General features: G+C 40.0%; 1 protein-coding gene across 4 annotated transcripts in view; it reads left to right on the top strand.

The window, feature by feature from the left end:
- The window catches only part of kcnip4 (Kv channel interacting protein 4), a 145,197-nt gene that overhangs the window by 38,443 nt on the left and 82,698 nt on the right, over positions 1-24,056 (top strand). The window contains exon 1 of one of the 4 annotated variants that reach the window (XM_035993636.1): positions 7,475-8,172. The exons of the other annotated variants lie outside the window; for them this stretch is intronic. Coding sequence (XP_035849529.1) covers positions 8,088-8,172 — 85 coding nt within the window. The 5' untranslated portion in view covers positions 7,475-8,087. Of the gene's footprint in view, positions 1-7,474; positions 8,173-24,056 lie in introns of those variants that run through there. 4 annotated transcript variants of the gene reach the window in all.

The raw sequence follows: 24,056 nt of genomic DNA, 5'->3' as shown, positions 1-24,056 counted from the left end.
AAAACAATTGAGTATCTACAATTGAAATGATTATTCGATAAAAAGTTAATCAACAACCCAAATTGACTGACTTGACTTGATCTGCTGGTCTCAGATCCTTAAATATTAGCTGTTTTTTTGTCATAAATAATATTAGCTCTATATCATATCATGGGCATTCTTTCACTACTTCCGTATATTTTATAGTAAGGCAACTTTTTTTGTGCTGCACATTTCAGCAACAGGGCAATTCTAAGTGCTTTAGATAAAACATTAAAGAGCAGTTAAAAGCAATTAAAATATAAAAACAGATACAAGAATAAAAGTTACAGTGCAGTATAAGAAATGAAGAATTATTTAAAGAAAGGCAGCATCAAAAAGAGGTCTTCTGCCTTGATTTAGTAAAAAAAAAATCTTTACCTACAGCTCTATTTTCTTTTTCTCTTGTACATCTAAAGAAGTGTGATTAAATTAATTAAAAATACATGAACATGGTAATACTTCTTTAGGCAAAGCACAAGCTTTTCTCCTGCTGAGTTAGTCTTGGTCAGCACAGAGAAACGGTTATCCATCACTGATCATTGATTGGTTGTTGGTACTTATATTGTTTGAAGCCCAGACAGGCCTAAACAAGAATCCTTTGCTTTGATTCGAGTCCAGCCTTCACTTTAATTCCCAGAAAGCTAACTTGATCTGCGAAGGAAGATGCAGCGTTAATCTTGCGTTTGATGAAGCACTTTATTATCACTAGGGTCAAAGATCCCCTCAGACATTGTTATTGATGTTGTTTTTCTTCCTAATATGATCGTAACAAATCAGGTAACCTTTTTCCTAATGACAGCTTAGCAAAATCAATCAACCTTTTTCCTAATGACAGCATCTGTGTGCATTATCTCTCCATAGAGGTTGCTATAGTAGCCATTTGGCTTGATAGCTTTAGAGCGTCATGCATCTCCTGAGGCAGGGCTCGTCTCTTTGTTCTCTTTTGGTTGCACAATCCAGACCCACTGTTTAAAGCCAGTTGGTCTAGAAAACCTTTACTATTAGATAACTGACATTAAGAAACAAACAATTCTTTAGATGACTTGTGAGCCTGTTTAAGACTTTGGCAGTGGTATCATGCCTTTTAGCAACATTCTAAACCATATGTAGGGAAAAGAGAGCTGCACTGCACTCATCCCCTGATTTTATTGGGTATACCTTGACAGAAACTATGAGCCAGACATAAATGAGAAACCCCACAGCTTACTCATTTCTTTTTTTTACTTTTTTTTTTTTTTTTTTTTTACTTCTCCCACTGTTGAAGCGATATGGATTCAGAGATCACCGCGTAAGCACATTCTGTCCATTTTCCCAGATGAATTTTATTATTTTGTTCTATGACTGTCTGCCTCTCTGCTGTGAGAATGTCCCATTTACTGTCATTGTGCAAATTTGGCAATGATGCATCATATTACCACCTTACCATCTTTGAGGCTCATGAAATTGTATTCAGTACGCAATTCTGGGCCGAGAGCCCAGACTTAACTCTTGTCTCTGAAATTGAATGCATCACCCTTAGTCTACAGTATATTTATGGTTTCCAGTTGTTTTTTCCCAGTCATGGAATCAACTGCAGTAGGAATGTCTCTGAGGATTTATTCCTTCATAGAACGGTAAACAAAACTGATACTGCAGTTCTAGCATTGTAGCGTGGTGACTCATGTTGAGGAGCTTTTTTTATTGGATGTTTTCCTTGAAGGAAACGGCGGTGCTTGGTTATTGGACCAATGCTCATTTGCACATCGGCTTTTGTGAATATCACAGTGTTTTGCTTTTATTAGGAATGCAAGCTTAACTGTTTTTCCTCTAGATTGTAGTCACATATTTGACAAAGGTGAACTTTGCCGTTGTGAGTATTTTTAATTGGCACTGAAACAAATAGTTAGTGTTTTGATTTCAGCTTCATAAATGTTATAGAATAGTTTTTTTTATGTGGTCATTTTCAGCCTTTATTTTGATAGGACTGCAGAAGACATGAAAGAGGGGAGAGAGAGGGGGGAATGACATGCAGCAAAGGGCCGCAGGTCGGAGAGGTCGAGGAGTAAACCTCTATATATGGGCGTCCGCTTTACCAACTGAGCTATCCGGGCGCCCATAGAATAGAGTTTTTGACTGTTGGTTGGACAAAATGAGGTATCTGAAGATCTAGGGAATTTGTGATGGGCTTTAAAAAAAAAAGATTGATTAATCTGTTTAATCGTGAAAATAATCAGCAGATTAATCTATAATGGAAAATGATTGTTAGTTTGAAGCGTAGTTATGTTTCACACTTTCACATGATATTATACTGTAGCATATTAACATATGGAAATTGTGTGTAGTTCTTTAGCAAAGTAAGTGTTGAGAAGGTCTCCACTCACGTGTAGAAACCAACAACATAAAAACAGAGAAGAAACTTCACATTCACTAGATCTCAGCTCGCAAGATCACTTGTAATCTCCTCCAAGTGTGTAGAGAGTTAGAAAAACATAACATCAGCTTTATGGTGTGCATCCAGTCATACCTTGACTTCTGTTCCCGTACTGTGCTAATGGCACCTTTACATTTGCCTTGTTTTCTAAAACTCAGCCAAGCTGGCTGTTGGTACTGAATACTGCTCATCTCTGTGCATGCTGGTGTTCAGCGATTTGTTCAGCTACTGGAGGACATTACGCTTAGTGCTTGTCTAATGAGCCTGCAGATACTGTGCCTGCAGGGTTTGACAAGGAAGACTTTTGTAGCTGTGCTGTTAATGAGTTTTCTTGTGTTGTGTATTTGATGGAAATAACAGTTTAATCGTCTCCATTCATTTTTCATATCTGCTACTCCCATGATGCAAATAGCAGAAGTGTTATTTGATGGAAAACTAATACATATTAAATAGAATCAATCTCCCTAAAATAAAACACATTTAATAATTCATAACTAAATTGTAGTGGTTGATCAATGAGAGTGAATAAAACATTTGCCTTACATCCACTTAATACCTACCCAAGCTATTAGCAAGTCCAGTTCTTTAGGTGCACGACCCTTCATTAGGGACAAGAAACCCCCCAAAATCTGCACATTTGAATCATTTAGAAGTATACTTTGGAATCTGATGTGTGTGAGCAAGGCTGTGGATGGCCAGTTGACAACAGACAGTGTCCTGCTCCACTCCAACAACTTTTAGAACATTCTTCTGGATATTGTCAAGCAGGTTAAGGCGAGTAGGTGGAGCACTACTTATCCACCGCAAACTCCACTGCAGACGGGTGCTTTATAGATTGTGGGCTCAGCTCTTAAATTTCAATTTAGTGGCCAAGTTCCCTGGAGCTCCCAGATTCTGACCTGCCCTGATAAAGATGTATCACACACTTTCATTTTAAAGTCAAAGGTTTGTCTCTCCAGATGGGCATTGTGTCACAGTAGAGCTAGCGTTTGTGTAAATTTCTGATTTCCATCTTGCGGTTTGTTTATTTAATGGCAGACACTTTACTGCTGTTAAGCATGCATACATTTTGCAGAGCAAATCTATGGTAGTAAATTGTGCCCCCATGTTTGATGACAAGCTGGTCTCTGCAGTTTTACAGTCGATCAAGCTGCTTTCACACAGGAAGGGGGGAAAAAAAAGCTCTCGGTGGTAATAATGGCCCTCACCCCCGGGCACCTGCAGTTACTGTTTTCTAGATGGATCAATATATCTGTCAACTTCTCCCTGAGTGGAGCATATTTCATGTCTCTCCTGTAACTGCTGCAGGGTGTGACATGAAAACGCTCATGTTTCATCAAAGTCTGGAAAGAAAGAAAAGTTTATTTGGGAATTTATATTCTAGATAACAGTGTAGGCTTCAGAGAGGTTGTAAGGCCAAATCTATATTTTTAATATTATATGGTGCAATACTGCTATTTTAGCTTCCTCTCTGCAGGAACACACGTCTGGTCGGTTCAAGAAGTGTCTTGCCAAATCATTCTGTGTCAAGGCTTCAATTACTTGCATAATACTTTAATGCTTTAGTAGCTACACTTTATATTGCTCTGTTTTGTTCAGAGTCTGTTTGACTGGAGAATCATATTTTATAGACATAAGTATTAATTCTTAATTGACACAAAATATTAAAACATTTCATAAATTCTGTTGGAGTTTGTCCCTTTACAAATACCTTCTGAAAGTATAAACCCTCTTTGTTCTGCAGATATCATTTGCACAGGTTTTGTTGTCTTTAAACTTACCCACACATCCTTCAAGTGTTTGTCTTGACCCATGCCTCCATAGCACTTTTTGTTTTGCCTTGACCATACTACTCATTAAGGTAAACATGACTCACGTTGAGAGATTTTCCTGACTGTATATGGACTTGGAATGAGGTGATTTGTTCCACACATCACACGTCACACTCAACATGGGGGTGGGGAGGCCTTGAGAGTGTAGACTTGTGAAATATGTCTTTTAGTGAAATGCTGTACAGTTCACCTGAATGATGTTACAGTGTACGGTCAGGGTTTGTTTGCCAATCACTCATGTGAGCAGCAGACTGTTCACCTCAGAAATAGTGAGGTGGCAAACGTCATTGAAGTTAGTTTGTCATGGACAGTTGGGTGACCTGAAAATATTCTGTAATATAATGTAGCTGCTCCCAGATGATGGAGTTGAACACATCTTACAATTAAGTTAGAGATGTTCCGATACCAGTATCGGTATCGACTCCGATACTGCCAAAAACGCTGGTATCAGTATCGGGAAGTACTGGAGTTTATGCACCGATCTGATACCACGTAATAAAGCCCTAAAGAAAATCTACGTTAAAGTAGTTTATTTATGTTCTTTTTCCGTTATAACTGACTGTCAAACTGCATAATAAAAGAAAGTTCTGTGGCATTCATTGTTTGTGTTTGTTCATGTTTCACAAAGAGTTTAACCTGAGCCAGACAAATACGAGGATAGAAATAATATCACATCCATACAGGGATATTAGTATACAGTTGTTAAAACATAATAAAATATATGACACACTGGTATTGGATCAGTACTCGGTATCGGCCGATACGCAAGTTCAGGTATCGGAATCGGTATCAGGAAGCAAAAAATGGTATCGGACCATCTCTAAATTAAGTGTTCTCAGGGGGTCAGTGGGGGGCAAGTCAGCAAGTGTGTATACACACAAACGCACTCAGGGATTGCACGTGTATCCTAGTTGTTTGTTGGTTTGTAAAGCTGTCTGGAGCAACTGTTGCAGCCATACCCTAAGAAGAAATAGGCTAAGGTTAACATGTGATTATGGCCATTTGTTATGCCCCTCACCTTAACAGCAATTGACCAATCATAGCTTAGCAACCATTACTAGGCACAGTAGGTCTGCTAAAGAAGTGTGCATGGGGCTCTCAGAACAAAAAAACTGGTCTGATCTTAAAGCTTTAGTGCGTAACTTTTTTGTTGTAATAATGAACGACCGTTACATTCAAGCCATTGCCAAGTTAGTTGATAGAAAGCTAATTAAGACTATCAGCTCCACAAAACTCGTATGGCTATCTTTAGAAAATGATATCATCCGGTGACTTTTGCGCGCAGAAACTCAAGTGAAGATAATGGCCTCTTCTGAAGAGTCCATCATGTTTTTTTAATCCTCCGTATCCTCCTTGGTTACAAGTAACTGCGTGGAAGAGGGGTGGGGGTGGTGCACAATCACGGAAGACTTGGGTCATGTGCATGCGCCGACAGTGTTGTTGTCATACAGAAACTACGCACTATAGCTTTAAAGCTTCTCTTAAAACACTACTGTATGTAAGACTAGGGCTAACTTGCTCTAACCTGCAGTACAAAATAATGCTGCTCCTTTATTTCCATATCTTCTGCATGCATCAGCAGTTGGTTATGATGCAAACTTTTTGCCTGGGTGTTAAAAAGGCCAACCCCTCTTGGACTCTTCCACCCCCTCTCTAAAAGTGGTACATTCTGCACCCCTCCTACAATGGAATGTTTTGTCTCCCCAGCGCAGTTCATAAGATCAGAGTTTTGAGAGTTCCACTACTTAGTCCAATTAAGCCCAAAACAGGTGTTAATGCCTGGTCTTTCAGCATAATATCATGTATATAGCCTTCAAGTGCTAATGTATGACCCTTTCACTGGGTTGTTTAAAAAGGAATCAGCTTGACACAGAGTTTTCAACCAGCTCATGAAGCTATATATAATTAGTTAGCTAGCTAGCACTGATAAAATATGCTAGTGACAGTTGTCATTTTAGTCAGATAAATCAACAGTCGGCGGCTACAAGTGAAAATCCTGCTTTTGCCAATGGTCAATTAAACAAGCAACTCTTCGTATGTGAACAACTGCAAAACAACTTTAAAAGTCATTGTCTATTTAAATGTGTCTGTCCTGTCCCCTGCCAAAGTCTATGAAAGCAAGTCATCTCTGAAAAGGCACTGCCACGCCCCACAGGTACCTCGTAAATTATTCACCTTATTGAGACACTGTACTAGTTCTCTGTGCTGCTCTGACCCAGTAAGAAGTTTTACTTGGAGTCCTTGAAATCTTTATTTCTTTCAAGGCACACTTTTTATTCCTGCCTGTGCTGGCATAACATGCCTACAAGAACTCCAAGGTCAGAGTCTGCAAAGACTCTACACAGAGCAGAATTCACCGAAATAGACCTGCCTTTCTGTAAAGTGACCTGTGGACTATCACTCGGTTTCAGAGCACATTTAAGCCCAATCTGATTTTATACCCGCGCCTGTCAGCCTGATGGACGTGCAATATGAGAAAATGTGAACAAATCAGGTTTTTTTTTTTTCTTTTTTTTAAGCACATTCACTGCAGTAGTAGTAGTAGTAGAGTGGAGCCAGTTTAAGGTTTGAGTTAATGACAGGCGTTTCAGATGGGAGAGCTTGGCATTGATAGATGAGTGCAATTGAGTGCAATTGAGTGTGGGCTAATAAGTGGAGAAGACGCTGCTCTTGGTTGGTCCTAATGTCATCACAGACGCTGGCCATAGCCTGTCAGTCATTATTAGTACTGACCATGCCATTTGTTTGTAGGAAATCTCCCCAACCTGGGCGCCACAGTTTTCGACCCTTCTTCTTTCTCTTGACTTTTTATTTTTACAGTATTTGTCACTCCCTCAACCACTTTCCTCTCAAGCGCCCATGATGCACCATTAACATCATTCATTACTGTCACTCATTGTTTTAACCTTCAATTATACATGATGCGGCAGGCCCATAATGTCATTGCTAATTTATTGGTGGACACTTTCCCCTTAATTCTGCTTATTTCTCTCTTCCTCCTCCTCCTCCTTGTGTGCTTTCTCTCTCTCTCTCTCTCTCTCTCTCTCTCTCTCTCTCTCTCTCTCTCTCTCTCTCTCTCTCTCTCTCTCTCTCTCTCTCTCTTCTCCTCTTCTTCTCCTCCTCCTCCTCCTCCCACTGCTAGTCCTTTCGAGCCAATCAGGCCACACCTCCCATGGCAACTGTCAGTGAGTGTAAAACATCCACAGATGGTGCTGAGTAGAACGAGCAGCAGGCACACTACGAGATCAAGTGTAGGAGTGTGTGTTTGTTTGTGTGTCTGAGAGAGACAGATACAGAGAGACTCATTGGATAACCACTGTATTGTGAAGCCAATAGTATCCTCTAGTAACACAGAAAAAAGAGCAGCGTGTTTTCTCAGAGGAGTTGCAGGAAAAGTCTAAGAGAAGAGAAGGAGTGAGTGTTGGAGGAAGAAAAAGAGACTGAGACAAGCCCCCCACCTTCACCAGAGAGCAGGAGGTAAACCGCTGGCAAGCAAATACTAATGACCTGACAAAAAAAACGCGGAGCCGTGCATCAGAGGGGCCCGGACACATATACACACACAGCCACACGCACATGCAAGACGAGCCCCCCTCACTGCTCTCCACTCCCACATGATCATCTCTCCCACCACACGCAGACACAAGGGCTGCGCTGACACATCCAAGGGAGTGGAGGAGTGAAGAGGACACTTCCCGCAGGACTTTGTCAAAGTAGAAGTCTTCCTTGGATTGTTTTTTGTTTTTTTCACTCTGAAGCCAGAATCCTACTTTTGTGCTGACCTTTCCACGTACTCCTCCCCCCCACCCCTGCCAGGAGCAAAGATGAGCTGCAGGAAAAGGTGCAAGCGGGAGATCTTCAAGTTCGCACAGTACCTGTACAGACTTGTCACGGGCACGCTCAACACCGGTAAGGCTCCTGGTGGACTTTGAGAGGCGGATTTGTCCCACGTTTCCATTCACAGTGATTCTCTAAATCTGCAGAGATTTTTGCATTATCCTCTTGGCAGTTTGGTCAAACTTCTCCACTTGATTGACGTTTTAAATCCAATTAGTTCATTACAAAATGTTTGACACATGGGGATGTGTTAGGACATGCACTTTCATAATATCAATGCCTCACAGTATTTAGGTTGCGTGTACATTAATGCCTGCAAACCCTGCTAGAGCATTGTGAGGATTTCCAGAGTGGGCTTGAATTCATTACCTACTCATAATTTGTATGTGTGCATGTGTAAGTGTGTAAGGACATATGTAATGTATTTTAGCATTTGACAAACTCATTGGGTCTGTAAGCTCAGTTTTGCAGTCATGCTTCTAGCACCTTAATAATTCTGACCATCGTAGATTTATGATCTTAGTTAAAAGTATATAGTAAAAACCACAACAGTGATGTGGAGCAGTATGCTAATGCTGCATTCTTCAATCATCCCCAGAAGCAAAAGTTGTTGCATACTTTGTACTCATTAATCATGGGTATTTCTGTACCTGTATCATGCTGTAAAGCATAAAGATTTTGGTTTCCCTTTTGGTTCTGCGCGCACACACCAAGAGCTTTTCTAATAAGAAACAATCAATGGTATTAACAAGATTAAATCTCAGATTATAGTGGATCAGCAGCAGATTACATCATGAAAAGTTCAGTATAGGATAAAGGTTAGCAGCAGTAGCATACACTGATATCAGACAGATATTGGTGCATCAAACTGGTGCTAAGGATTATTTACATTATTTTCATTACTGTAAATAACTGTTGCCATTGCTTATCCTTTATTCCTTCTTGTTTCATTCTTGCATCAACTGAGCTTCACTGTTGAGTACGTTGTTGATTATCACGCTGCATGGTTGACATGGTGTTAAGCCCCAGAGAGGTGTTATGTGAACCTGCTAATGAATTCCAACATGCTTCTGAACATGTAAGACTTGCAGTATTTTTTTCTAGCAGTTGTCCCTTCTTAATTGTTGTATTGCAAAATAAATGCATTAATTTAAAAAAAGGTGGACTTTTCACATACAGTAGAGAATATTTCCATACAGCCGTGGCCTACTTTCTACCTTATCCTTGACCTTAGAGACAAAGAGAACAAAATGGGGAGGGTGGGAGGCAGCTATAGAGGAGTCTCTCCATCAAGGGTCTGCCCTATTAAAGGTGTTGGTGGCTGCAGATATCCAATCATACCAATAAATATAGGCACGTGGGAGATACCAAGCGCAGAGAATTACGTCTACTGTGTCTGCCCAAAGGAGTAGGCTGTTGGTTTCCATAGATACCAGCAGGTCATTTAGGTCACATTGCAATTCCCACTTGGTGATAACATTATGAGAACATATTGGGTATTAATTTGCTTTAGTGTCCTCATAGGTTTGGTTAATAAAAATGTGGCATTTCTTTTTTGCTGCACTGTAGGCTACACTGTTTGTTTGGGTGCAAAATGGTGGTCTTTAATGTCAGTATTAGTACTTATTAACCCCTTAAGGCAGACAGTGTCGTATATGAAAGCAAACTATACGTTTTATGTCAAATTCAATATCTCATATACTCAATTCATGTATTGTATATACTAAACATGCAAAGAATGAGCCAAAATAATGATATACCAGTGTAAATGTAATAAATAATGCGTAGATTCTCATTTGCGCATTTGGATATTATTGGATATTGTAAGGCATGTGCCCAGGGTGCATTGAGGATGCATAATTTTATATTGGGTTTTTTCATATTTGATGTTACTTATTGATGGGGAAATGGACAGCTAATAGATAACCCTAACCTGATATAAGCAGGAGGGTCTTGAATGTGTGTATTGCAGGCAAAGCTGCAGGTTATTCAGGCAGCCCTGGATGTGTAAATGAGTGTGGTTTGGGCTCAGGATGTCTCATAGTGGACAGGAAATGCATTAGAGATGGCACAAGTAACTTCTTGGATATCAATAAAAACAAAATCTAATTAAAGCTGCAAGCAGCGTTGGACAAGCCCTCGCGCATTTGCGTGCGTCGGGGTTACTGGCGGACGCCGCTCCTTGCAACCGTGCATTTGCGCGGCACTCAGACACTGCAAATCGTCACCAATGAAAAGGGAACTCCCTGCCGAGTTCAATGATACTGCACACAAGACTCTACGTCATACAGTTCATTAGCTGTGAAAGGGGGCGTGGCCAAAGCATCAGGGTCGGGGCAAACCTTTACCAATAAAAAAGGAAGTCTCTGCTGAGTTCATTGATACCTCACATAAGACTACCTTAAACGGGAAACCAGTTATGAAAGGGGGCGTGGCGCACACAAGACTCTACACTAAACGGGTCATTAGTTATGAAAAGCGGCGTGGCTAACGCATAGGGGGCGGGTCAAACCATCACCAATCAAAAAGTTACGCTCTGCTGAGTTCAATGACACCTCACACAAGACTCTACCTTAAACGGTTCAAATGTTATGAAAGGGGGCGTGGCCTGAGTAAATGGGCGTGGTTAAATTATAGGGGGCGGCTCATTATCACATGTAGACCACACATTATAATTTTCATGTAAATCGGATGATGTTTGTCATATAAGGCTGATTTCCTGTTGCCAGCGGGGGGCGCTATGACCAACAGTCAATATTGGCCTGTATATGTCCTCAGGCCTGGACTCTTGTTGATTGTGGGAAATTGCATGCAGATATGACAATGTACACTGTAGTTACAGCCACTTTCTCGTTTGTCGCTAAACACTGAAAATGGAAATGGGAAATGGGCAAAATCGCACTAATTTTGAACTTTCAATTAAGAATGGCGGACTTCCTGTTGGGTTTAGGCTCCAATAGGCTCCAATGAGCTTTTCTGTACATCTCGACGTGATACATATGTGTACCAAGTTTTGTGAGTGTACGTTAAACGTACTGCAGGGGCTCAAAAGCCATTTTTGTGCGCCTATTCCCAAAACCCTTAAAATATGTAAATTTTCACCAGGCTTGATGCGACCGCCAATTTTGATGAGTTTTTGAGTATGTTAAGCCCCTCAAAAAGGCACTTCATTTGCCGTAATAATAATAATTCCTTCAGTTTCAATAGGGCCTTCGCCGCTGTCGGCGCTCGGGCGCTCCTAAATAGTTTATTTATGTTAGTTATAGTTTGCCCTTATTGCTAAGACTCGGTTGAACACTTTTCAAAAGTCAAAAGTCTTGTTCCTATTTTAGTTTTTGTAATTTCAAAACATTTCTGTGTGATTCAATTTCCGTTTAGTTTTTTCTTTTGTCGTTATAGTCAATTTATAGTCATAATCTATAAATTCATTGTGACATGCATATCCTGATAGCTCAGGTTGACCTGGAACAAATGTCTATCACTTGATTGTGCGTTACTGGGTAGAGGTTTATAAAAGCATTATTACACAAGAAACCCAGGCGACCCAAATATTGGAAAAAATGGCTTTAATATAGAGGTTTTAATATTGATCATGTTAATATATGGCTGGACATATTTCCCTGTGGACAAAGTCCAATTACTGTGCGAGTGCTGAGTTAGAGAAACAAGTCTTTTTTTATTGACGACATTGTCTGAGGAATATTAGTTTGGTTGCTATTGATTAGCCTCAGGACAGAAAAAAAATTAAACCGGCTAAACTGTATCCTTTTTTTGATCTTTGGAAACCGTAAGAGGATGTTTGCAAAAGACACGTTGGTTAGACCAGCCTCTCAACATATCAAAAAAATAATGTTGCTGTATAATACCTTGGTAAAACCTATGTTTGGGACATATTGTACAACTGTAACAAAAATAATAGCATTATTACATATTAATTTCCGAAACCTATTATCTTAGTCATTCATTAGACAATTTCCCCTTGAGTGGATCCATTTCTCTATAAACACACTATATTAACTTATCGTACACAGCCTGTGCTGCAGATGAATATAAATGGAGTTTGACCACAGCAAGGCTGGCTCTCCCATATTTGGGTGACCAGGGGAACAGAATGATAGATGGAGTCAGTTAGCAGACCATGGGATTTTAATTGAGATAGTCATTGTCCTAGAACAGCCTCACAGTCATTGCTTTATTGATCAAGGCCAGCAAAAACACATGGTAGAGGGTAATATGCATGATGTAACAGAACAGGCCTGGACAGATTGAACTGTACATCACATTTATAATATGAATGATTTCTGTCCGCACAGGCCTTTCCTCAAAATAGATTTATGGACAAGAAGTATGGAAAATGACCACTTATGACCACATTATCCTTGTGTACACAGTAATATTTCTAGCACTGATGTGAAGTTATAATCCGAAGACAATTTATTTGATAGCTTCAGTGAGCACAGGATATAATTGATTGTTGTGTACAGCAACTGTTCTAGAGATACAGTGGAGACAGTACAGTAGGCCACCATTTGTATTCATGCCACCATTGCTGCCTAGTAGGCCTTGAATTTTCTAGCTGTAGGGGAAGAAAGAGGGGACATAAATCACAGATGCACATTCTTCTATGTTATAAATCCAAGCAGCAGTGTCAGCACATATTTAATACATTGGAAAAGCAGGGAATTGTTTGTTGCTCACACCAGGGGAAATCTTCATCTATTCCAACATTTTTAAACCCAGCCTGTGTGACAGTCCACCAGAGTATCCATCAGGATCATTTCAACGTCCTAAATCTGGTGATTTATGCTGCTCACTTCTCAGTGACACGTTTTCAATGTCTATTCATTATGTAGTCAATACCCTTGGTTGTGCAGTGAGATGGTTCAAACATGTTTTTTCCAACTCTATGCAACTGGATTGCATTGTAGTGCATCATTTGCTCTGGGTCAGAGTGATACTTTGTAGAATCTTTCACCAACATCTTCACTGATTGCTTCTTCCCTAAGTGTTTGGCTGTCGGGCTTCTCAGCTTCTGTAATGCATGCTTTTTTTATCATCAGGACAAACATCACAGCGCATACCCTCTCCATCCCAGCACTCGCTTTTTAAAACAAGACTGGTAAAAGTTTGCCTGGTTGCTTGGACCTTTCTTTTTTGCTGTTAAAGCCTTGATGAGCTTTTGAGCATTTTAACCTGCTTGTATTGATTTTAAGATGGATTCAGCTTGTCAATGCAGTATTTTTCTCCTCCGTGGTAATGAATATTTCCTTGACCGTGTTTTTCGCAATGGAACAAGGCGGAACAACTGTAATGCCTCTGAACTTTTAAATGATAATATATATTGGGTGCGCAGAGCTGCAGTAAATGCCAAACAAGCATTTCTTTCTTCCCTCTCAAGATGTTTCATTTTTATTGCAAAAATAGCTAAATGGGTTTTGTTTAGTTTTTTTCCTCAACAATGCAAATGATGCCGGTTTACCACACGTTTTTGTTTATGGAATTTTATATATTCAGTTACAGTTATATAATCTGAAAATCCCTCCCTTGGACTGACAGCTTAGTTAGGCAGCTTGTCTGGGTCAGAACTGCAGTGGCAACAGGGCAAGCAGAAAGACGCCTTCATTCTTTCATCCGGAATTTTTACAAGCTTTTCTTTAGCACTCATAGTTCATCTTAGAGATATTCTTTTCCCAACTTGTCCTGGGTCAGCCAGGGTCTACTTCCAAAACAGTCCAGTTCACCCCCAATGGGACTTTCCTCAAATGCTTCCTTTCTGTCTGGAGAAACGGTGGCTTGAGTTAAAGCTCATTTAACAACAATGTAGTCCTTGAACAGGAATAGTATCAGTCTGAGAAATGACTTCCAAAATAAACAGTTTCACCTACTGCTTAGGATAATTTGTGAAATATTTATTTTCAATTATTAACATTTTAGGCTTCTGTAGTTCAACAGTAATTATAAGTTGAAAGAGGGATCTTATCTTGTGCCAAAGAAACTAAATCAAAGAACATAAAATGTAATACTGCAAGGAAATAAGTCTGTTCTTTGTGAGTTAAGATGTGGAGGTACTCATCCAATCCATGGCTATGAGACAATGGTGACAAAAATGCACTCTGTGACTTTTCAGCATGCACTTGGGAGCATGTGTGGGGGTCTGCCCAATGACGCGAGAACCCGTCTTTGTTTCCCTCTCTTTGGTTTCCTGACGGCTATTAGCAGGTCATGTTCCACCTGTCCAATGAGAACAGCACGTTCAAAGCCCATAATCCCTGACCAAACACTGAATATTTGATACCCACAGGTAGGTTGGGTTGGCATCACAACTGTGCTACAGTGTCCCCAGTCTGAATAACACCGCTTGTTTTACTGTATCGGCTGTGGTTTAGAGTAGACAGTGTAGTCGTAATGTATAGTGTAGAGACAATATACTGTAGACTGATAAAATATTGCAAATGCAGACATTTATTACAAGCTAGTGTTTGATGCCCATAGCTGCTTTGCTAAAATAAATAAACCTAACTTTTGTGGATTAACTAACAGCCTTTGTGCCACTTCGATAATAATTTGCCAGATGTTATGGACCACTGCTACAGAGTTCATTGAAACATCAAAGTGGAACACAATAACCAAGGGAAAATTGAATGTATTGTAATTCAATTTTTTGTTCGGTAGCTTGTTTATAGCTTTTTCTTTTCCTTAAATTTCACACAATGTCCAAAAAGCACAAAGCAGTATACTGTCTGCAGCCGAACATTCCTCCCATGATGTTTGGAGAGGCAACACTAACAGATGGCTAACCATGTTGCATAATGTTTCCTTTCACACCCAGTGAACTAACATGGCATCTGCTTGATTCACCTGACAAACATCAAACTTCAGACCGTGATACACACAGATGTCTATGTTTATACAGTGCAAAACTTAATTGCTTACTTTCAGTTTGCTTACAATCCTATGATGCGTTTAACTGTTTTTCCAACACTAAAGCCATTTTCTGTGAATTCTGTGTATCATTCAGTTTCACAAATACGCAAGAGGAAACTACTGACAATCCACACTGTTTTTGTCACTACAGAGTAGGAAAATACTGTAATATACAGTAGCTTAACACAATGTCATGCACTGACTTTTTTTTTTTTTTTAAATAATTTTTTTGGGCTTTTGGCCTTTATTTGATAGGACAAAGGGGGATAGAAAGAGGGGGGGTGACATGCAGCAAAGGCCCACGGTCAGACTCGAACCCGGGCCGCTACAGTGAGGACTAAGCCTAGGTACATGGGGCGCATGCTTAACCAGGTGATCTACCAGGGCGCCCCTCTAGCACTCACTTGAAGCAACAGATTAGGATGTTGTAGTTATTCAGATGGAAAAAGAAGAACAGGTATCAGTGTCATTTAGTAACGGCTTTCTTTTAACAGTTCCCCATGAACCTCTCCCAAGGTTCACTGCCTTTGGCAAGGGCAGAAAGAAGACATTTGACTGTGATATCTGTATCCATATCAGCTTCCTGGCAGGCCCAGTTCACTGTCTTTTTGTTTCACAGCGTCACGTGCCTTCTTCTGGTTTCTGGTTTCTGCTGCTGTGTTGCCGTCCAATACCAAAGCAGCACAGATTATTTGGCTCGTTGGGGCAGTACACACAGTGCTTGCCTACATTGCGAGTATTATCAGAACTGGCAGTCGACGTCGTACAGTAGCTAAACCCCCGGCTGGTCCACTCAGATCTCCATTTGCCTGACTGAAAAGGTCTGTCAAGGCCTGTGTAAGTACTGCAAGACAATCTGGCCCAGCGTAAAAGAGGAGAGGGAGAATGTGCTCACTGTAGTGGAAAATGAACGTCACCATGTAGTTCGGTCTACAACTCTTTGTAAAACCAGAGTGGAAATATTATTTAACCTTTCTATTGTTGAGGTCAAGATTCGGAAGTGGTTTCACATGAATTCTGTGTGAATTATATAAGTTAAAGAAGCCCTTCATCATTTCTGCTCTAAAGAAGTCCCCCAAAAACCAACGTCAATGCAGTCATTTCATCACTTTTTCTGCTGTGGTTGCAGAGAAACTGCTCTGTCACTGACGATCCCTGCAATTCTGTACCTTGTTATTAATTACTAGATGTAAAATGAATAATTAGGTAATAATGAGCTTGTCATAGAAATGTGACATAGTTGAAAAGAGTGATTCAAGCTTTATATGTCAGAGGACTCTAGTCGGAATGTTAGTGTACTGTAGGCCCTCAAATCTTCACTCCAACAGACTCCATTACTGAGATCAATGTGTTTGAACCCAATTGAAGGGACATTTAAGCGTTATATATTGGAGCTTCAACGGGTACACTGACACATTATCAAAAGTTGCGTTTTTTGTGCTTTTAGCAGTCGCCTTTGTGTCACCACCACAAACAACATCCACCAATCTCTTTAAGTTGCCTAGATTTGATTTCCCCTCATGTTTCTATATTTGCATTCAACATTGGCCTGTGGTTATCCCATGCCACTAACCATTTAAATTTGCCCTCGCTTGCCCATGTAATCAGCTTTCCCATTTGTGCTAATGTTTGTAAATGAGGGTCCTTCTGAGTGGAAAGAATGGGGGGGGGTTATTTTTAGTTTGGTGAGCATGGCTGAGTTACGAAGCTGCTGTATACCAGGTATTGCTGAGTTGAATCCAGCAGGAAATTCACCTCCATGAGTTGGAGGGGTAAATAAACAAATAGAACTGAATCACTGAAAACAGTTTCATGGAGTTAGATATTAATCAGCAATAAGAGGCAACCTCAGTGGACCGAAGCTAAACAGCGCAAAAAACTGCCAAAACAAGACTGTGCCCTTAAAGATTGCAGACTATTAAGAGGAGTTTTAATTTGTTTGGTTTGGATTTGGTTTCTTTGCTCATTGTTGTTATCACCTCAGAGAATTGTTTTATGTATTACCCCAGTGCTCTTGCTATCTGCTCCGACTCTCCCTCTAGTGATCATTACTATTGTTAACTCAAATTAAAAAGTTTTCCCCCTCTGCTATCACCCTTTCCTTCCTTGCTCTTTCTCTGTCCTATCCTGCTTGTCTTTTCCAGATTTACATCCCCCCTCTCTCCTCTCTGACTCAACTTTATCTCGTCTCTCGCACTGTTCATCACTTCATTTTAAGGTCCCATCGAGGCTCTTTGTTTCAAATGCTGCCTACTGTCAGTTGCCCTGGCTGTGTTTGCACAAAAAGGGAACCCTCTGTCCCAGACGCTCTGCGATACGAGAGACAATGTCCTCTTCACGCTCCGTTAGCTGGCAATTACTGGGACTGCAGCCCTGCTCTTGCTCCCTGCCAACAAAAGGAGAATCAGTACACCTTTGAGGGTCAGAGTGAAGAGGTAAACAAGAGGTATGCTCTTAGGTAATCACACATTTCACCAACCATTGTTGGTAATGTCCAAGATAATGCTGAAAGTAAAAGTAGAAGCTCTTGTATTGAACACATCTTGTTTTATTGAGACTTTTCTTGCTGCAGTCCCACAGGAATCTGGGCTTTGTATTGTATTTTCTTTTTCATAATTCATTTTCCTCCGGCGCTGTGTGGATCCACTGATGACAAGGGCTTTTCTCAAATGGTTTCCATGTCTTCTTTGATTGGTTCGAGATTGAAATTTCAAATGGATCATTCTCCCTCACAGCAAACGGAGGCTTTCGTAAAATGCCAGGCGGCTGGATAAACTGACGCAATAAAAAAGTGGATGCAGGATGTAAACGACAGCCTATTCCCACAGCCTGAAGTTTGTGGAGTAAATGGGTTGGTGCATTTTCTGCGTGACTCAGGGCCAAATTTGTGGTCAGGATGGGTTCTGGTCTAATTACAACATAAACCGTTGTTGCTGTTCAGTGCTTTTCAGAGGTTTTGGAAAAGTATTTATAATCTTGTAAAGAACCTATTATTTCTGGGGAGTTTTTGTAACGGGGACTAAGTTAATAAAGTGCACTGTATTAGGAAAACAAAAAGTGTATGTCTACATCGTATATGAAGGCAGTACACTACGTAAACAGTGTTTTACTTCTTAATTACACCCTGTTAGCTTCTGTCACTGTGGAGCAGGTTTGTTTCTCACATCGTTGTCTAACACACACACACACACACACACACACACACACACACTCTGCATACAGTCCCATGGAGAGATGTGCAGCTTGCAGTCCTTGCTGTCAGATATACCACAGTGCTATCATAATCTGAGGCACTGCAGTGTAAAATAGCTGCAGTATGGCATCAGTATTGCATGCTCATTGTCAAAATGGTAGATTTCAGTCATATTGTATTGCACTGGTATACTGTATGTCTTGCATACATGTCCTTTTTGTATTGTTTTTTTTTCCACTTTTGAATGAATTGTGTGCACATTTTTTGCACGATTCAAATTTAGTTTGAGTAGCCTGTTTGGTCTTATCTGCTTCAGAGGTCAAGCAGAGAAAATGAAGTTGCTGCATAATGGTTTTCTGGTTTGTCCATGGACCAAGCTCAGGTTTGTGGGCGTTGCAGGGTGCAGAGGATGAAGTGCTGTTGTGTGACCAGAATGTTGGTGCCCATCCTCAGCGCACAATCCATATATAAGCTCCAAGTCAAGGACACTACAACCCAGCCACACAGTTCAGCCTGGTCTATGGGAATCATGGCCAAGATTAAGCCCAGATACATTTTCCCCATCAACTCCCCACACGTCTGTTGTAAACTGGTGTAATCAGTCACTCTCTTTGGCGCAGCTCAGCGTGGACGGCCATGCAGAAAATGGAGCTCCATCTCCATCATTCTGCAGACAGATCCATCCTTGGCACCATTACTTACCTTGCTATCTCTGTGTCAACACCAGGCAGGTGTAAACAAGAGGGATTTTGTCAGTCTAACATTACTGTTGAAGCATAACGAAGGAGCTGAAAATGTCCATTTAAAGGCACACATTCATTGATAAATTAGATGGAGCAAGCCTAATGTGTGTTCATTAATACTTGTAAGGTGGTTGTAGTGTCAGTATGTTAGCATGTATGTGTGCATGTATGTGTGTCTGAATCTGAGAGCACTGTAAACACATTGACAACACTTTCTATGAAGCCTATATAATACATTATGAACACATGAGTTTATAATCTGCTTATAGTGATGTATAAGTATATTTATAAACACTCATGAATAGTCATAATGCTTTATATCTATAATCATAACACATAGCACAAGCATTTTTATAATGATTTATAAGGTCAAGTGCCATATTTTATAATTGCTGTTTACTTTGTCTATAATGCATTATAAACACATTTATAATTAGTTTATAATCTGCTTATAGCGATGTACAAGTATAGTTGTTCACACTTGTGTCAGTGCATCTCGACCATTGTGAGAATTAATCTATTAACATACAGTTTTCCACTTTTTAAATTTTAATCCCTTTCATCGGCCAAGCTCCAAATACACTGAATCCTACATTCCCCATAATGCAACTAAATAGGATTCTCTGACTGATAAATGACCACTTTTTAGGATTCCATACACCAAGCTTATAGTGTAGGTTTTTCTGTCAAATATATAAAGTCCCAAGCCTAACTCAAGGTAACCATGGTGATATCCTATGACATCATAAGGGTTATTTTCTTAGATTTAACAAAGCTCCTCCAGAGACACAAGTTAAGTACTAAACATCTACGGTGGAGTTTGAGCAATGTTTGGCTGCACAGCATGAGTTTATACTTACTGGCCCAGTTATATGTAAGGGGTTGAAAAGGGATGTTTTCATCAGGCTTCCTGTTCTCTAACATTTTGCACTGAATGCTCTGTAGTGAGAGAGCTTGTGAAAGCCAACTCTCTGTTACTGTATCTCTTATTTTTAGTTGAACTACTTTATTTTCCTCTTTCTTTTAGTTATTTTAAAAGGAAATGAACCATTTGCCTAAGAGCTGTGATTCATTAAATCCCTTTATATCTAGTTACACCCCTCAGAATAAGCATTTGGATGCTTCTAATCATCACATTCTAGAGAGGTCTCCCTCCCCTGCATGCTTCTCTAAATTAAATCCCAGTTTGGATATTTAAATTATATTCCAAACCATCTGACCTTGAAATAATAATGCCACACATGTTGCATCTTGAGTTATTTAGTCTATAAAACCATCTTGAATCTATGCGGGGTTAGACAGGAGAATACATTTAAAATCCTTGTGTGGTGAAGTTCAGAAACCATGATGATTAGTCAATATCAGTATTAATCAATTATGCTAATTTACGACTTTATAGGCCACCAATAGTGTCTTTTGGAATGATTAGTGGCCGATTCCAATCAGTTATTTTTGTTACAATTTTACTTGCGCAGCCCTTGAAGAGTACAGTACAGATCACACTGCGGAACAGGTTAAGACTGAGGCTGAGCGGTTTCCTCTAGGAATGACACTGCAAAACACCTCGAACAGATGAAATGGTTGCAGCTCAACGTGTGAATGTAGCAAAGAGTAGAGGAAGTGATGTATGACACACCCAGCAACAGAGCATCCTCCGAGGAAACAAGGTGTCATTTAGAATTTCTCTTCAGTCTCCTGCATTTTCCACGCACCACCGAAACTGTCGCAAATTCAATTTAAATGAAAGGCAACAGAGGGAAAGGTATTTGTGTTTGCCATTCACAGTACTGCTTCCTCACCAGTCACTGAGCTTCGCCAATACGGCTAAGGCCTTTCTCTCACCGCTCCACAGATCACACTGACCATTCTATTACCTCTGACAGGCTGCTCGATACATGAGATTTCTACTTAATAAGGATGGATCACCCTTTTGCGCTTGTCCCTCCTTTCAGGTTCTTCGCTTTATTTTTTCCTCCTGCTGTCCTTTTTCTTCTGTTCTGTAATTTAACTGTATCCCCAAATGAAATCTGTGCCTTTCCCTCTGATCTGTAGTGTAACTTATCGGAACAGATCTACACTTACATGGTACTGTCGAATAGTAAAACTGTATTATTGTGGTCGAATTGGCGAATTATCATCCAGATAATGGGTTGGTTAGATTCTATGATGGCGTAAATTTGATCGATGGATTTGTAAATTGAATAGGTCACATGCTATTTCCATAAGGATTTCGATAACCCTCTTTTGAAGGGGAAACTCTCAGCCCACAACAAAAGTGCAAATGCAAGTGATTAGGATTTATTTTGTGTCTCACTGGCAGTTACAGTATTGTTGAGAATGTTGCCAGCCTGCTCTAACCAGGTCACGTCAGGCCAGACTCTGGTCTGTCAGGTCTGACAGCTTGACGCCAGTGCAAACAGGTACATATGTGTGGCTTAGTCTGACAATAACTGCAATGGAGTCTCGCTGTGGTTGTACCGGGCTTTCAGACGAAAAATATATTATAAGTGTGATCCCGTATCAGTGAGGCAATGAAATGCAATTCAGCAAGGCCAGTTTGAGTAATAGATCCTTGAGTTTTAAGATTAATCAGATGCCAAAACACAATGCACAACGGTTTATAATACCGTGATGAAAGTTTTTACAACTCGGGAAAGTTATCACAGCAGCAGGGTGTTCATTAAAACAAGGCAAACAGAATCTACACAGCAAAACACATTGTGGTAGCAGACATGGTCTTTTGCATGATTCTTCTCTTGTTCAGTCTGGGGATTCCTGTCTTGTCGTTCAGTTATAATCTCTTACAAACAACAAAAACAGCTTCCTGTTTGTGGGAAAGTGTAATCTGAGCTCTGCTGGAGTAAATAGAGTGGAGTCAGTGGAGCGGAGATGGAAATGCTGAGGGAGTAAAGTGAGATGCAGACAAAGCAATATTTGCTTCCTGTATTTCCATTCTTGTCCTTTGTGAAATGTATCACTTGATGCCGGGGAATGAGCCAGAAAAAAAAACGATTCTCTAAGGTGGCAGTTTCACTGGAGAAGCCAACCATTCCTCCATGCCAACGTTAACAGACAGAAAGTAACCACACACAAAAAAACGTAATGTTTAGCTCTTTAAACTGCATCTCTTGACAATTTGACAACAAAGACGAAAAACAAGAAATATCCATATTTAATGAGAATTACACCATTAATACAGCCATAGGAAGAATATTTGTTTAATTTATATAATATATATTTATTATTTTTATTTATTTATTTGGAGCCCTGTATGTATGTGTCCTTTATAAATAAAGAAACAGAAACAGAAGAGATGCAATCTTAAATATAATGTGAAGATTTGATCATAGGCTCAGCTTCTGCAGACACATGGAAAATAATAAATAAATAAATAAGCACGGTCACATTACAGTCCCAGATCTGTGTGGTCGATGCTTTGATGCACCATTTGCAGTGCTTCGTTGGAATGTAAATAGTTCCTGAGTGTCCCCATCTTGAGATTGAACTGTTTATCTACTGAGGCAGAAGATAAATTTGAACTCTTCCTCTGCAATTTTAGAGCTTTGGCATAAACAGGCCTTCAGGGTCAGTTCAGTTTTACTTTATATTCATTTTATGTGACTTTGTCTACTCACTACTCAAAGTCACAGTTTGAAGACTAATGAATTTTGCCCTATGTATTGCCCTATGTTGTATCATAGAACAAACTTTTGACCCATCCACTGCATGAAAAGAGTAAAAGAAAGAGGAAACTGTCTCATACAACAGACTTTTGAACTTTTGCACACTCTTTCCTATCACAAACGTTACATTTTACTGATCTGGATACACACACAGTGTTCAAAATGCACCACCCATCCACCACCACATTTATTGAGTGGCTGGTGACATTTCAACATTCACTAGTCATTTGGCTGGTGAATGAAAAATGTTAAACCCTGCACACACATTTGTGAATATGTTGCCTGTCTTGGCCAGTAAACATCCAAAAGTGTGGTTGAATTTGAACAGGAAACTTACATTTGTTCCACCTCCAGTCTGTAAGGGCCCTATTTTAACGATCTAAGCGCACGGCGTGAAGCGCCTGGCGCAGGTGCATTTAGGGCGTGTACAAATTCACTTTTGCTAGTTTAACAGCAGAAAAAAGGGTCGGTGCGCCAGGCACATGGTTCAAAAGGGTTGTACTCAGTGTCTTCATTAATTCATAGGTGTGTTTTGGGAGTAAAATGCAATGAACCAATCAGAGTGTCATCTCCCATTCTCATAAAAGCCAGGCACGTTTGTACCTTGGCGCATTGCTATTATGATGGCAGATTTGCACCGTAATATTTTTATTTTTAATCATTAGCATGTTTGTGTGCTACTGTGCCTCCCTGCGTGTGTGTAACAAGCATAGTGTGCGCGCTCTGTGCACGAGCCTAGGCGCATTTTACTAATGCGCTGTTAAAATATCAATGAAATGCTGCGTTATTAACTTTAGACCAGGTTTTTGTTGGTCAATGGTGCGATCACTTTCCGCTGCCTTAAGATAGCAATACGCCAAGAATGCACCTGAACACACCTCCCTGTAAGACCAGCATGCCCATGGGCGCAAAGATTTATTTTAGATTATTTAAACGACGCAGGCGCTGGATGGGAAATTGACAACTGCATCGGTCTTAAACTGGCAAAGAGACTTGCATCGGGCTTTGTGCTGCGCCAAGTGCAAGATAGGCCCCAAAAAGTGATATCATACTGACTTTCACAAGTCTCACATATTCCCAAATTCCCTTCTTTTCATGCTGGATGGTATCACATAGCTAAAATTGGAGTTAACTTTGGCTTTAGTCAGAAAAAAGTATTGTGAAAATGATTATTGTATACTCTGTCACCATTTGAAATTTGAAAGTAGAAAATCAGATGATATATTATTGACCAAATACTTATTATTATTATTATTATTATTATTATTATTATTATTAAGCTTATATTATATTGTAGGGTTGACTATTGGTGCTTTAACAAAATATTTGAACTAGATTTTAGATAAATAATCATCTATAATGTGGATATAATGACTAAGTGGTTAAAGGCAAATACTGCTAGAACAGTCTTGT

Source organism: Sander lucioperca, chromosome 17, assembly GCF_008315115.2.
Source record: "Sander lucioperca isolate FBNREF2018 chromosome 17, SLUC_FBN_1.2, whole genome shotgun sequence".
NCBI classification, from domain to species: Eukaryota; Metazoa; Chordata; class Actinopteri; order Perciformes; family Percidae; genus Sander; species Sander lucioperca.
Note: the sequence above shows the minus strand (reverse complement) of the source record. Positions and strands in the feature narration are given on the sequence as shown.